Here is an 11,651-nt window from a genome sequence, read left to right as displayed (position 1 = left end):
AATACCTTGCCTTTACTAGGTAATAGTTTCCTTATTCTTGTTTCTCTATATGTCCATAAAAAATAAGTAACTATTAATAAAATCTATTTAATTGAAAATGAAAAGAAAGAAGGTAAAGGGAAAAAAAGATGAAAATGGAATGGATCCATACTATTCTTTTACACATATTTTTTATTAAAAAAAAAAAAAAAGAAATTAGTACATTCGTAAATATAATTTTAAAAGTTAATCAAAACATAATTTTCTTATCATTTTTAAATATATAAAATTAATTTAGTTTATTTTAAATTGGTAAAATAATAAATAATAAAAATACCAAGTAAACCGTCATTGTCGCTAGAGTCGAGTTTTTTTAACAATGTAAGACGTAACATTTTAATTCCGAATAATTTAGTAGACTGTAGATATAATAATGTAGGAATTAGTATATGCTATGGTAAGGAAAAAATGTATATATATATATATTTATTTGAATGGTGTTATGAAATAAAATATAATTAATTATTTTTGTTTTTAAAAATATTGCAAGTACATAGAATATACTTGTTGTCATAAAAAATCCCCACCGACAGCCTATTCGAAAAGATCATCCGGAATTGATTTGTTCGGAAGGTTGTCCGGCCTCCTCAAAAACAGATCTGAGCTCTCCTGCGATATTTCCGAGGATTCATGTAACGATAAGGACAAAAAAATCAAATTGAGAACGTAAAATAAATGTTGAAAATAAAATTTTTTAAAATAATTAAAATCTACTGAAAATTGCAAAAAATATAAAATAAAATTGTAAATCAATATATGAAAAGAGATTAAGAAAATTGAAAGAAAATTATTCTGGACAATCTAGATTACATATATAATATTAATAATAATAAAAATTGATTATTTTTGTTATAGATTATTTTTATTTTTATTTTTATTTTTATTTTCTAAAAATATTTTAAATATTCCAATAATCTAATTTGAACAGTACTAATGATATATTTTAAAACTTAATTTTCAAATGAATTATTTAAATAATTATTTTCAAATTACGTATTAAAAATTACACTCTCCGTCCCAGATACCGTGTCTCTACACTGTAGAAGGGGTGTAATTAGTAGATAATTAAGAATGTATTAGTAAAAATAATTATTCTATAATATAAATAATTATAAATTAAGATTAAGATAAATAATTAGTTTAATTAAAATTAAAAAAAATAAAAATTTAAAAAAATTTAAAATGAGATTAAAGTGTGTAATCATTTTTCAAAAAAGAAAAGTAACATAGTACGTGGAACGGACAGAAACGACAACAGAAACGACAACGTGGATATAATATCTGGGACGGAGGGAGTAGAAAATAGTACTACAACGTGAATAGGTTAAACTAGGTTAGGTTAATATTATTTACTCCCTTCGTCCCACATATATGTGCTACATTGTAGACAAAAGAGTCTAATCAGTAGATAATTAAGAATGTATCAGTAAAAAATATATTAATTATAAATTAAAATTAAGATAACTAATTAATTTAATTATTTAAGAAAAGTAAAGTACGTCATGAAACGGATAAAAACGATGTAGAGATACGGGGACGGATGAAATATATATTTTTTTTATCGGAAGGTTAATATTTATTATTAGGCAGACTTGTTCAGAATGGAAGAAACAGAACCAGAAACAGACATAAGAAGAAGACGAAAGATCAAGTGACATGCAAAAACACCGACACAATCGAACAAACAAGATTCAGAAAAGCCTTTGGGTTTGAGTTTGGGTTTGGCAGATGAAACATGAGAATGAATTGAATTGTGCGTTTGTGTCATTCTCTGCTTGCCTCGGATTCGGAAAAGCACAAATTCGAATTCTCCACCACCGCTGCTTTTTTTGGCTGCATAGATAGGAGCATATAATCCACCCACTCACCTGCAAATTGATTGGTTTTAATGGCGTTTCAATGGATGCCAATTTGTGTTTGACGCCTGCTTCAGAATGAGGCATGATTCAGAGCACACCTCCTGCCTCCTTGTCGGCAACTACTGCCACGACGTTCTGCGCAAGGACGGCGTCGTTTTGACGGAGTCCCTCGGCGGTGCCGCCGCCTTCATCTCCGCCGTGTTTGATGGCCTTTCAGTCCCCTGCACTTTCATCTGCAAAGTCGGTTCTGATTTTGCCTATTCCGTCGCGCATCCGCCGCTAATTTCTCCATCCTCGAACACGACCTTGTTCCACGCTAATTTCTCCTCCCAAATCCAGCGCCACGACCGCGTCCTCCACCGCGTCCATGCTTGCGATCCGATTGTTCCGTCCGACCTCCCCGAATCGCGGAGGTTCGAGTTTGGGCTGGCGGTTGGCGTCGCCGGGGAGATTTCCCCGGCGACGCTGGAAAAGATGCTGGATATCTGCGACGCGGTTTTTGTGGACATCCAGGCGCTGATTAGGACCTTCGATCCGGCCGACGGGACGGTGAGGCTTGTCAATTTAAGAGATTCCGGATTCCACCATTTGATTCCAAGGATTAGGGTTTTGAAAGCCTCGTCGGACGAGGCGCCGTACGTTGACGTTGAGGAGGCGCGTAAGATGTGCTGCGTGGTGGTGACGAATGGGAAGGAAGGTTGCACGGTTTACCACGAGAATGTGGAGCAGCAGGTCCTTCCGTTCCCCGCAGTTCAGGCTGATCCTACCGGCGCCGGCGATAGTTTCCTCGGCGGGCTTGTCGTCGGAATTTCGCTGGGGCTGGCGGTGCCGGATGCTGCCTTGTTGGGGAACTTTTTCGGATCGCTTACTGTTGAGCAAATTGGGCTTCCTAAATTCGACATGAAGTTGCTGCAGGTTTGATTTTGCTAAAACATAAATCGTTTCTTGAATTGCATTCTTGATTGCATCTGTTTGTGTTGTGCTTAGGGTTGTGTGTTCTTTGAGAACAATGAAATTTTAGCCTTTAGATGAGTGTAGTTTTTAGATAGCAAATGTTGCTTCTGTGGATGAAATTAGATTTTAGAGTATTGGTTTTGAGAAGGTTATGAGGCTGTAGCTGCTCTTGTTTAACATACTGAGTTCATCCTAATGTTGGCTGCGTAGATGATTTGATTGATGTCTGTGTAGCAAAAACCGGAAACCTCTGTTCTTACACATCTTTAAAATCGAAATTAGAAGTTCTAGTTAGAGCTGCTTTAGGAATTTTTCTGAATAAAGTTGGAAGTTGGAAGACAGTTACATTTGGTTGTTTGGATGTTTTATGTCAACGGGTTTAATGGTTTCACTCTTTCTTGATTGGTTGGAAGCTGGAATAAGAATCCAAAAAATATCGTGGAAATGCTTATGTTTACGACACAAGTGCGCAGTGCCTTTTGCTTTCTTTAATAATCCTAAGCAGTATCATACTGTAAGCAATTATTTGAATCTGTTGTATGTGTGATAATGGTGAAAATGTCAAATGAATTTGTTCTCCATGCTTTGTGTTGTGTTCTGTGTATATGCTATTTATCTATTTGTGCATTATGACAAGTTACCGAATGTGCGAAGTGGTTGCGGTGGCTCTTGAGATAGCACTTCTTTAGAGATCGTATCGATGTAAGGCATTAGATGAAAACCACTTGGTATGAGGCCTCTTGGGGTATGTGATGATATTTCATGACTTAGCTTGAATTCTTTGCTACTAATCTCGAATAGCTACTACTTACTACCTCACATTGTCTGCAGAGTAGTAAGCCATGAACTCAGTTATGTATTTTTGTTTAAATGCCTTGATAAATGTTGAGAACTTCTATTTTGTTGGAGCTTTAGATGTGATGATATCTCATATGTTCTTAGGATGACCATGTAGCTTGAATTGTAGGAGAGATAAACAAGACCCGGCCGGAATCGATTAGCTTGAATAATGCATAAACTTACATTATGTGAAAAAAGTTGGTAGTTTTTGTCCGAAGTTGCTTACAAAACTGAGTGCTTGGGCTTTTGAGGTTAAACTCAGGCGAATTAGATATGCATTGCTTACTGATTCTAACGAAGATCAAAGAACCTCAGCTCTTACCTCTTCGATCTGCTGCACCATAGATATATAAGTCCACAAAATTCGTAGATGGGGCAGGAACCTGCATAAGGCCTTTCGAGCGAGTTTTTTAAATTTCTTATAAATGAGAACAGTAGATTCGAGTTGCTATGTATGCTTTATGAAGGTTTTTATTATTATTATTATTATTATTATTATTAACATACTTGAATTTCATGTCTATCATCTTAACATTAGGTTGCAAAATATGGATTCTGTATCTATATAATAAGATTTGGTTTCCTTCCGTGTATATAAATTTCCAGGCAGTCAAGGACGAGGTTCACAGAAAGAGATTGCAGTTATGCAGCAGCCGGAAAGATCAGTCGAAAGACAAGCTGGAGTCAGCAAAGTCATTAGACCACGAAGCTTTTCGAGCAACCCTTGTTAGAACAAGAGCACTACCTTTGTATCCAACTCCAGAATGCCAATCAGAGTTGTCTGATTGTTCGAAAGGAGGAGAAGAACATCATCCGAATGGCCTCTGCAACGACCAAAACTGTTCTCAGACAGTGCTCGTGAAGAACCAATCATAGACAGGTGAAAGGATGGACAGGATGTCCGAAAATTCTAATAATCAAACATCAAGCTTACTATTACATAGATTTTTGTCTCAGGAAATTCGGAAGCACCGCACAGTGACGAGCAAAGTTTTCCCGGCAAAGTAGGCGTAGTAGCCGAGCAGAAATGTCTTGGTTCACGGCATGAAGTAATCTAACTTATCGATCGATGGAAGAACACGGGCATCTATTTTATTTTATTTTATTTTAGTTTTTTTTTTTGGAAGGTTTTTTGTTTTCTAGATATCTTTGTTTATGGTTTAGTTCGGAGAATGAAATGGAATCGAATTATGTATCTATTTATCAAAGTGAATGAGGCCATACTTGAATTGTGTAAAAAAGAAATAAGGAGCTTTGCTATATCAACAAGCTTAGACAAAGATACATTTTTTATTTTGTTAATTAAGCTTTTATTTTCTATATTTGTAACTTGGGATTTTTATTTATTTATTTATTTTGTATATTTATTTTTTTAAATTAATATTTAATCGACATTATTTTTGTAAAATATAATAAACACCACTTGCCTTCCATACAATGTTGTATTATGTCTTCAAGCTAGATATGTTCCTTGTTCATTGATTACAAAACAACAGTTCAATTTTTATTTTATCTTCGTTTTTTCATAATGATATAAAGTATAAAATATGGATATTTTAGTCTTTTAAAAATATTTTTACACGTATTTTTAATATAATATTATTATTTCTTTAATTTATGTGCTGATCTCCCGTTCATATTGTTTTGTACGATGAAGTATTAAACTCTCTAGCTTTCTATTATATTGTCAAAAAAAATTGTTAAAAGAACATATTTTAAAAAATATAATATTATTCAAATTTTTAATAGTGAATTAATAGTATTTTTTCTATCTCGTAAGACTTCATTTTTATTCATCCCAAAATAATTAATCTTACATCTTTATTTAATATATGTGGTCCTCATTTTATAACAATTATTTTTATTTTTTGAGTTTATAAGGATCATATGAGGAGAGAATGAATGATTAAATAACTATTTTAATTTTAAAAAAATTAAATCATAATAGAATAAAAATTATAGAAAAATAACAACATTTACGGAGAGATAATATACAAGACAATAAACAATAATAATAATAAATGGGAACTTGCAGACGCTATTCGAAAATGTGCACTGGTAAACATGTGGTCGAATCTAATACTCTGCAAACTAGTCCCACAAGTCACATTAGGCGAACAATGTGTGGCAGATAACCTGGTGGCGTCTGAACCGTGATTCGTCTACTATGATTTGCCAGTCGAGCCTAATTTGCAGGGTATTAACTTTGGCCGAAAGTTTATCTAATGTGCATTTTCGAGTAGCAACTACGAATTTCACGTTATAAAAAAAAAATAATAATAATAATTAATATTCTAGTAGCAGTGTAGACCTTAGTCTATTCATTCCTATTACTTTTTAAGAAAATAATTAATTATATACTTTAATTTTAATTATACTAATTAATTTTAATTTAAAATTATTTTTATTAAATAATAATTATTTTTCATGATACATTTTACTAATTATATTTTTTTTAAAAAAAATTTGGATATCATACATATATATATATATATATTAATAATAGTAGTATCTTAGATACGATACAAAGCAAATACAAGGGGTACTATAATGGAGTGTAATAGTATAATTAATAATAGTAGAGTATACGATACGAAGCAAATACAACCGTTAATTTCCGCCCTTTTTTCCCTCTGTGAAAATATTTTACTTTCCCACTCCTAAATTTTTACAGCCTCTATAAAAGTCTCCTAAGTCTAATCTTTCAAGAGATTTGGGGAGCTTCAGTCAAACGCAGCCGACCACGCGTAGTTGTTTCTGAATTTTGGGACTTCTCGACATCTGAATCGGCTTTCGCCCACGCTCGTTTGGATTCTTTCGCCGTCATTCTTCGGCGTATTTGTAGGAATTTGATCTGAATCCTTCCCCCGAGGCACCCCAAATTTATCGAATTAGGGTTTCTACCGTCAAGATCGAAACCCTGGTTCCATCTGTTACTCCTCCGTTGATCGATTGGGCGCTATTTATTGGCGATTGATAGGTTGATTTTGGACTTCAATTTCTCGGTTTGGTTTGGTTTGGTTGCGATCAGCTTTGGGATTAATTGTCGCAGGGGTGCCTTGAAATTGGGGGGGGTTTTATTTAATTCTAAATATTTTGTAGATTGATATTTATGCAATCGTGTCTGACTGGAAGATGAAGCAATCTAGGAAGAAGAAGAGACCGAGGCCTTCTGGGAAGGGGAATGCCAATGCTGCAAATGGTAAAGATCAGAAGGTTTTGAAGAATGTGGTGGAGACGTTTGCAGAAATTTCTATGGAGGATACAAATAAGGCTGTGGGAATCCTTCCCGGCACTAGTTTAGCATACGAGGATCAGAGCATCAGGAATTTTGATGTGGGTTCAACCTCGAGCTCTAATGGGGGTTATACTTCTTATGAGGTGGGTTCAAGCTCGAGCTCTAATGCATCTATGACGCTTGGTGTTGCCAATGATCTCCTTCGAGATGGGATGAACCAGAAGAGTAGACCCAAGGTTAAGAAAGTTGTTGCCTCAGCAGGGTGTGTATCGGTGGTTTTGGGGAAGGATTATGTGAGGTCTGCATCTAAGGGTTCAAGTAAATCTAAGGTGTTTCATGAGCAGAAGTGGATGGAAGAAGCAGAGGAGTTCCTTTGCTCGGTGCTCGGAGATGACTGTGAATTAGGCATGGCTGTTGTTAGTGATGTTCTATGTGAGTTTGCTTGTATTTTAATATGTAGTTTCTGTTCTGGCTGCACATTTTTTGTTAATCTACATTTATTATTGATTGGTTATTATGAGGGGGTGAGAGGAGATGGTGACCCATACTTACATGGTTGTGATGAACTACGATTGGTTATTATGTAATATAGACATTGTAGGGTGACCTGAATGGGGAAATATATTTTCTGGTGGGTTTGTTTAGTTGTTTTGGCATGTTGTGGTGTTTTGGGAACAATAAAATCGAATGTTTTAAATGGAAAATAAGTATTAAATGCAATGTTTTGAATAAAGAGCATGTTTTTTGTTGTTTTGTTTGTTTTAATGTAATATTTTTAATGAAAATAAGTGTTGCATGTGCTTTCTTTTGGAGGAAGAAAAATAAAATGATTAATAGTGCAAAAATGTAGTTGAATTGAAAGCATAAGCAAGCAGAACTGTGATTGCTATGTGGTGGATAGCGTTATCTGGGTTTTGATTTGAGATCATTTTTACTTTTACAGGTCAATGCGGATACAATGTAAACAAGGTCAGGACACTATCTCTCTCTTTCTCTCTCTCTCTCTCTCTCTCTCTCTCTCACTCTCACTCTCTCTCTCTCTCTCTCTCTCTCTCTCTCTCTCTCTCTCTCTCTCTCTCTCATTCAAGGATTTGTACGTTTTAATTATTAATTCTACTGGAGCTTTAACGTGTTGCCACTTCCACTCTTGAATCTTGATATGAATGTGCTCTGTCCCTTCAAAGAAAGAAAGTGTTAGATATGTTTATATTGAAAAAGCACTTGATTAATGATTTGTATTGATTAAAGTCTTCCTCGGACAATATTATTTTCTCAGCAAAAAATTAAAAGTTCTGCTACTGTGTTACATTAGGATTTCCTGAAACAGTATAGTTAACTCAATATATTTTTATTGGGAAGTGCGAGATGAATAGTGGAGTTTTTATTGGGAAGTGCACTCTAAGTTTTTTTCCTATTTTCCTTCTGGTCTCTTATTTACTTAATAGAGTGTTGTAGATCTTGTAATATCTAATTAAGATCTGAGGCTCAAGTTTTTTTACTTAGGTTTTTTTTTCATTTTCCTTGTCCAGGCTTTGGATATATTGCTCAAATTGTCAGCTTCCACTAAAGAACAAGCTAGCAGCTATTGCAAGTCTATCATCAAGGAAGATATGCAGCATTGCCTTCAATTCAATAACAATGTATGTTTAATTTAATTCATTTCTCTATTTTGATCTCTTTTAAATTGGTACGGCTTAAAATCTAGGTGAAATAAACAATACATGAATAATCTTTTAACAATCATATTCTTTTAACACTGGACAGGACACATCCTGTCATACACATGTTGAAATCTTGATTAAATGGAGCATGGATCGCAAGTTCTTTAAAATTTAACACATCCTGGGATGCATATGTTGAAATCTTTATCATTAGTGTCTATTGTGCATTTTCTTGATGGTTGAATTAGTTACGTCTGGTAGTTATTTGTTATTTGATTTGTGCTTCTAAATCAAAGTCAACAACTCAGTGTTAAGGATTTTTTAAGGGCTTTAGCATCTCATTGATCATCATTATTGACATTTCCTTTTCCTTTTGGGTTTTGAATTCAATTAACACCTACATAAGTGTATGTGTGAATGGGTCAGTGTCAATTTAGGCTCCTCTATTATGATAGATGGCCGATACTTATTTACATGTTTTAAACTTTTTGCAGCTAACTGATGGAACATCTGACTCGACTTCCCATTCATCCGATAGTGAACCTCCAGAAAATGTATGGTTTTCTGGTCCTTTAGGCAGGTAATGTCAGTTATGCTGTTGATGATTGATCTTATATTTATTTCTGGCATGAGGGTGTACACTATAAACTGAGGTCTGCATACATAACTTGATTGGACTAAAATGGTTGTTTGGACTATAAACATAGAGCATGTTTAGTAGGGTAGGAAGAAAAAGGATAGGTTTGGTGGAGGTTAGATTCTTTTAAAAAGCCCTGAACTTGAAATATCTTTCTTTATCTTAATTCATGTTAAATGATCTTCCAAACTAAATGTTTAATCTCAAGAAAGCTGTATGATGTATAGTTTGAAATATTTTCAAACTGTTGTTTAATTCTATCTCGGATGCTAGCATGCAGGTATTACTGAGGAAGCTTGATGTGTGGATTATTTCTTAATTATATATTTCTTTTTTGTTGCTTCAGCAATCTTTTCCAATCTAATCAATCTCTCCGATCAAAGAAGACAAGAACCTCCAAGTCAGAGCTTCCTCAGAATTTGTTGGAATCTTTGTTTAGTATGCCCACACCCAAAAGTGTTGAACATGAACCCAACACCATGACTTGGAGAAATGTAGTTAAGAAGATGACATCACTTGGTCCAATGTCTGAACCTGCCAACAATGCATATTTCCCACCAATTCATGGTAATTAAAATTGTGTTGTGTATTAGGTGTCTCTTAAACAACTTTAGCCATGGTGATTCTGAATGCTGAGGGGGGTCTCTTGGTGATTTATGTTGCATTGATTTCATTTTTCTTATGTATCTCTGGATAACTGGAGTAACTGATGCAATATTATGTGTTTTCTTCTCCCAATATCATTTTTTTTTGGCATTGTTATGTTTTTGTCTTCTAGCTTAACCTTAATTTAACTTTTTTCAACAATGTAGCTAAAGAAGACGAATATCTAATGCATAGAGAAGCTGCACAGCAGCACTGGGCTTCAATGAAATCTTATTATCAGAGGGTAGTATCTGTCGTGAAATCCATCTAGTTTGTTTGGAAGATAACCACCCAGGCCTTTTTTCCTCTATTGGAGATTGCGAGTCTGATAATCTGATTTTGCTGCAGGCTGCCACAGCATTTGCAAATGGAGAGAAGGAACATGCATCTTACCTTTCTAAGCAGGTAGTTTACTTGAAACTGTATCGAACATATCTAATTGAATTTTAGTAGGTCACATAATTCTATCGATGCGAATAATTTCAGGGAAAGTTACAAAATAAATTGGCTCAAGAGGCAGATCAAAGAGCAAGCCAGGACATATTTGCCGCTAGGTATTCTGTAGTTAGCTAAATTAAATCAATTTACTTACCGCGCTCAAGATGAGAAATTCACTGTGCCACACCATTCTGAACTGCAGAAACAAGAGCATAAATAATATGATCACAATTGATCTGCATGGGCAGCATGTTAAACAAGCAATGAAGCTTTTGAAGCTCCACCTTCTCTTCGGAGCATATGTCCGCTGTAAGAAATCTTTACCTTTTTTTTTTAACTGCATTATTTCCAAAAGCATCTGTTTGATTCTTTTCTTGGCCTGGTATCTTTAGCTGTGCGGTCATTTAGGGTTATCACCGGATGTGGGAGCCATGGTCTCGGCAAGTCAAAGTTGAAAAACTCGGTAAGATTCTCAACCTTGGGATTTCATATTGTTTTAGCTTAATATGTACGAGGCTTAGGAAACCCAATTTAGCTTGATTTGAAAGTAGCTGATAGAAATCTCTTGGTTGCAATAACTTGATTTTTATATTTTATTTAAATAGTTTGAGGAAATAATGTATTGTTTATTAGAAATTCCGAGAGTTATATATAGTAATGAAATCAAGAAAAAAAAAAGAAAAAACTCTTATAGTACTATCAATGAATTTGCAAGGATTCACCCCCAAAACATGAAATGATGTAACAAAAGCTCTAAATTTTGTATGAGTGAAGTTTTTTACAATTTTATGTATAAGGAACTGTGGCACTAAACTTGAAATTAGTATGTTTTGCGGTGTTTAAGCATGTTTTAATGTTGTTCCGGATATATTATGATGTGTTCTCTTTTTTCTGTCGGAATTTGAATACGAGCAGGTGATTGATCTTCTAAAGAGGGAAGGCATCTCTTGGTCTGAAGAGAATCAAGGAACCCTGCTCATAAAGCTCGAGGGACAGACGGATTTTAGCTTCCTAGATTCAGGCAGCGACAGCGATGATGATTAACAGTGTCTGTTGCGAAATTCATATGCTAATGTAGTTTCGAAAAATAATATATCTATCTATATCTCTATATATATATATATGTATGTGTTTGTGTGCGTCTGGTTAGGCTGTTTGCTGCCTGTAAAATTATTTGTCATGATGTCCTGTCCTTGTGTCCAGATTCTCATTGTTGTTGTGTTGTGGTCTGATCCTGATCCTGATCCTCTGACTGATAGTAGATTATTATTTATAATATGTTTCTCCAACAAAAGAGAAATTTACAGTCGGAAATGTGAATATTGTTATTGTACTGAATG

The 11,651-nt window shown here is 34.5% G+C and overlaps 2 protein-coding genes across 4 annotated transcripts; both read left to right on the top strand.

Annotated features, from left to right (window-relative positions):
* Positions 1-1,648: 1,648 nt before the first annotated feature.
* Positions 1,649-5,055, top strand: LOC127259583 (inositol 3-kinase). Of its 3 annotated transcripts, none has more exons than XM_051286990.1 (3): positions 1,649-2,813; positions 4,299-4,572; positions 4,650-5,055. In XM_051286990.1, the coding sequence occupies exons 1-2, from the start codon at positions 1,974-1,976 to the stop codon at positions 4,566-4,568; spliced, it is 1,110 nt and encodes a 369-aa protein (XP_051142947.1). In that variant the 5' UTR covers positions 1,649-1,973; the 3' UTR covers positions 4,569-4,572; positions 4,650-5,055. The 3 variants fall into 3 exon arrangements, with proteins under 3 accessions (XP_051142947.1, XP_051142948.1, XP_051142946.1); XM_051286991.1 differs by having other exon boundaries at positions 4,637-5,055; XM_051286989.1 differs by having other exon boundaries at positions 4,299-5,055.
* A 1,336-nt stretch (positions 5,056-6,391) lies between these two features.
* LOC127259762 (SMR domain-containing protein At5g58720) lies at positions 6,392-11,587 on the top strand. The gene is made up of 11 exons (XM_051287353.1): positions 6,392-7,362; positions 7,874-7,899; positions 8,460-8,570; positions 9,086-9,171; positions 9,575-9,795; positions 10,041-10,117; positions 10,222-10,278; positions 10,360-10,427; positions 10,514-10,620; positions 10,704-10,774; positions 11,227-11,587. Exons 1-11 carry the CDS (start codon positions 6,828-6,830, stop codon positions 11,353-11,355), a joined length of 1,488 nt encoding a protein of 495 aa, XP_051143310.1. The 5' UTR covers positions 6,392-6,827; the 3' UTR covers positions 11,356-11,587.
* The last annotated feature ends 64 nt before the right edge of the window (positions 11,588-11,651 follow it).

The sequence above is a fragment of the Andrographis paniculata genome, unplaced genomic scaffold (genome assembly GCF_009805555.1).
Source record: "Andrographis paniculata isolate CXL003 unplaced genomic scaffold, ASM980555v1 Contig60END, whole genome shotgun sequence".
NCBI lineage: Eukaryota > Viridiplantae > Streptophyta > Magnoliopsida > Lamiales > Acanthaceae > Andrographis > Andrographis paniculata.
This window is presented reverse-complemented; position numbering and strand designations above follow the sequence as displayed.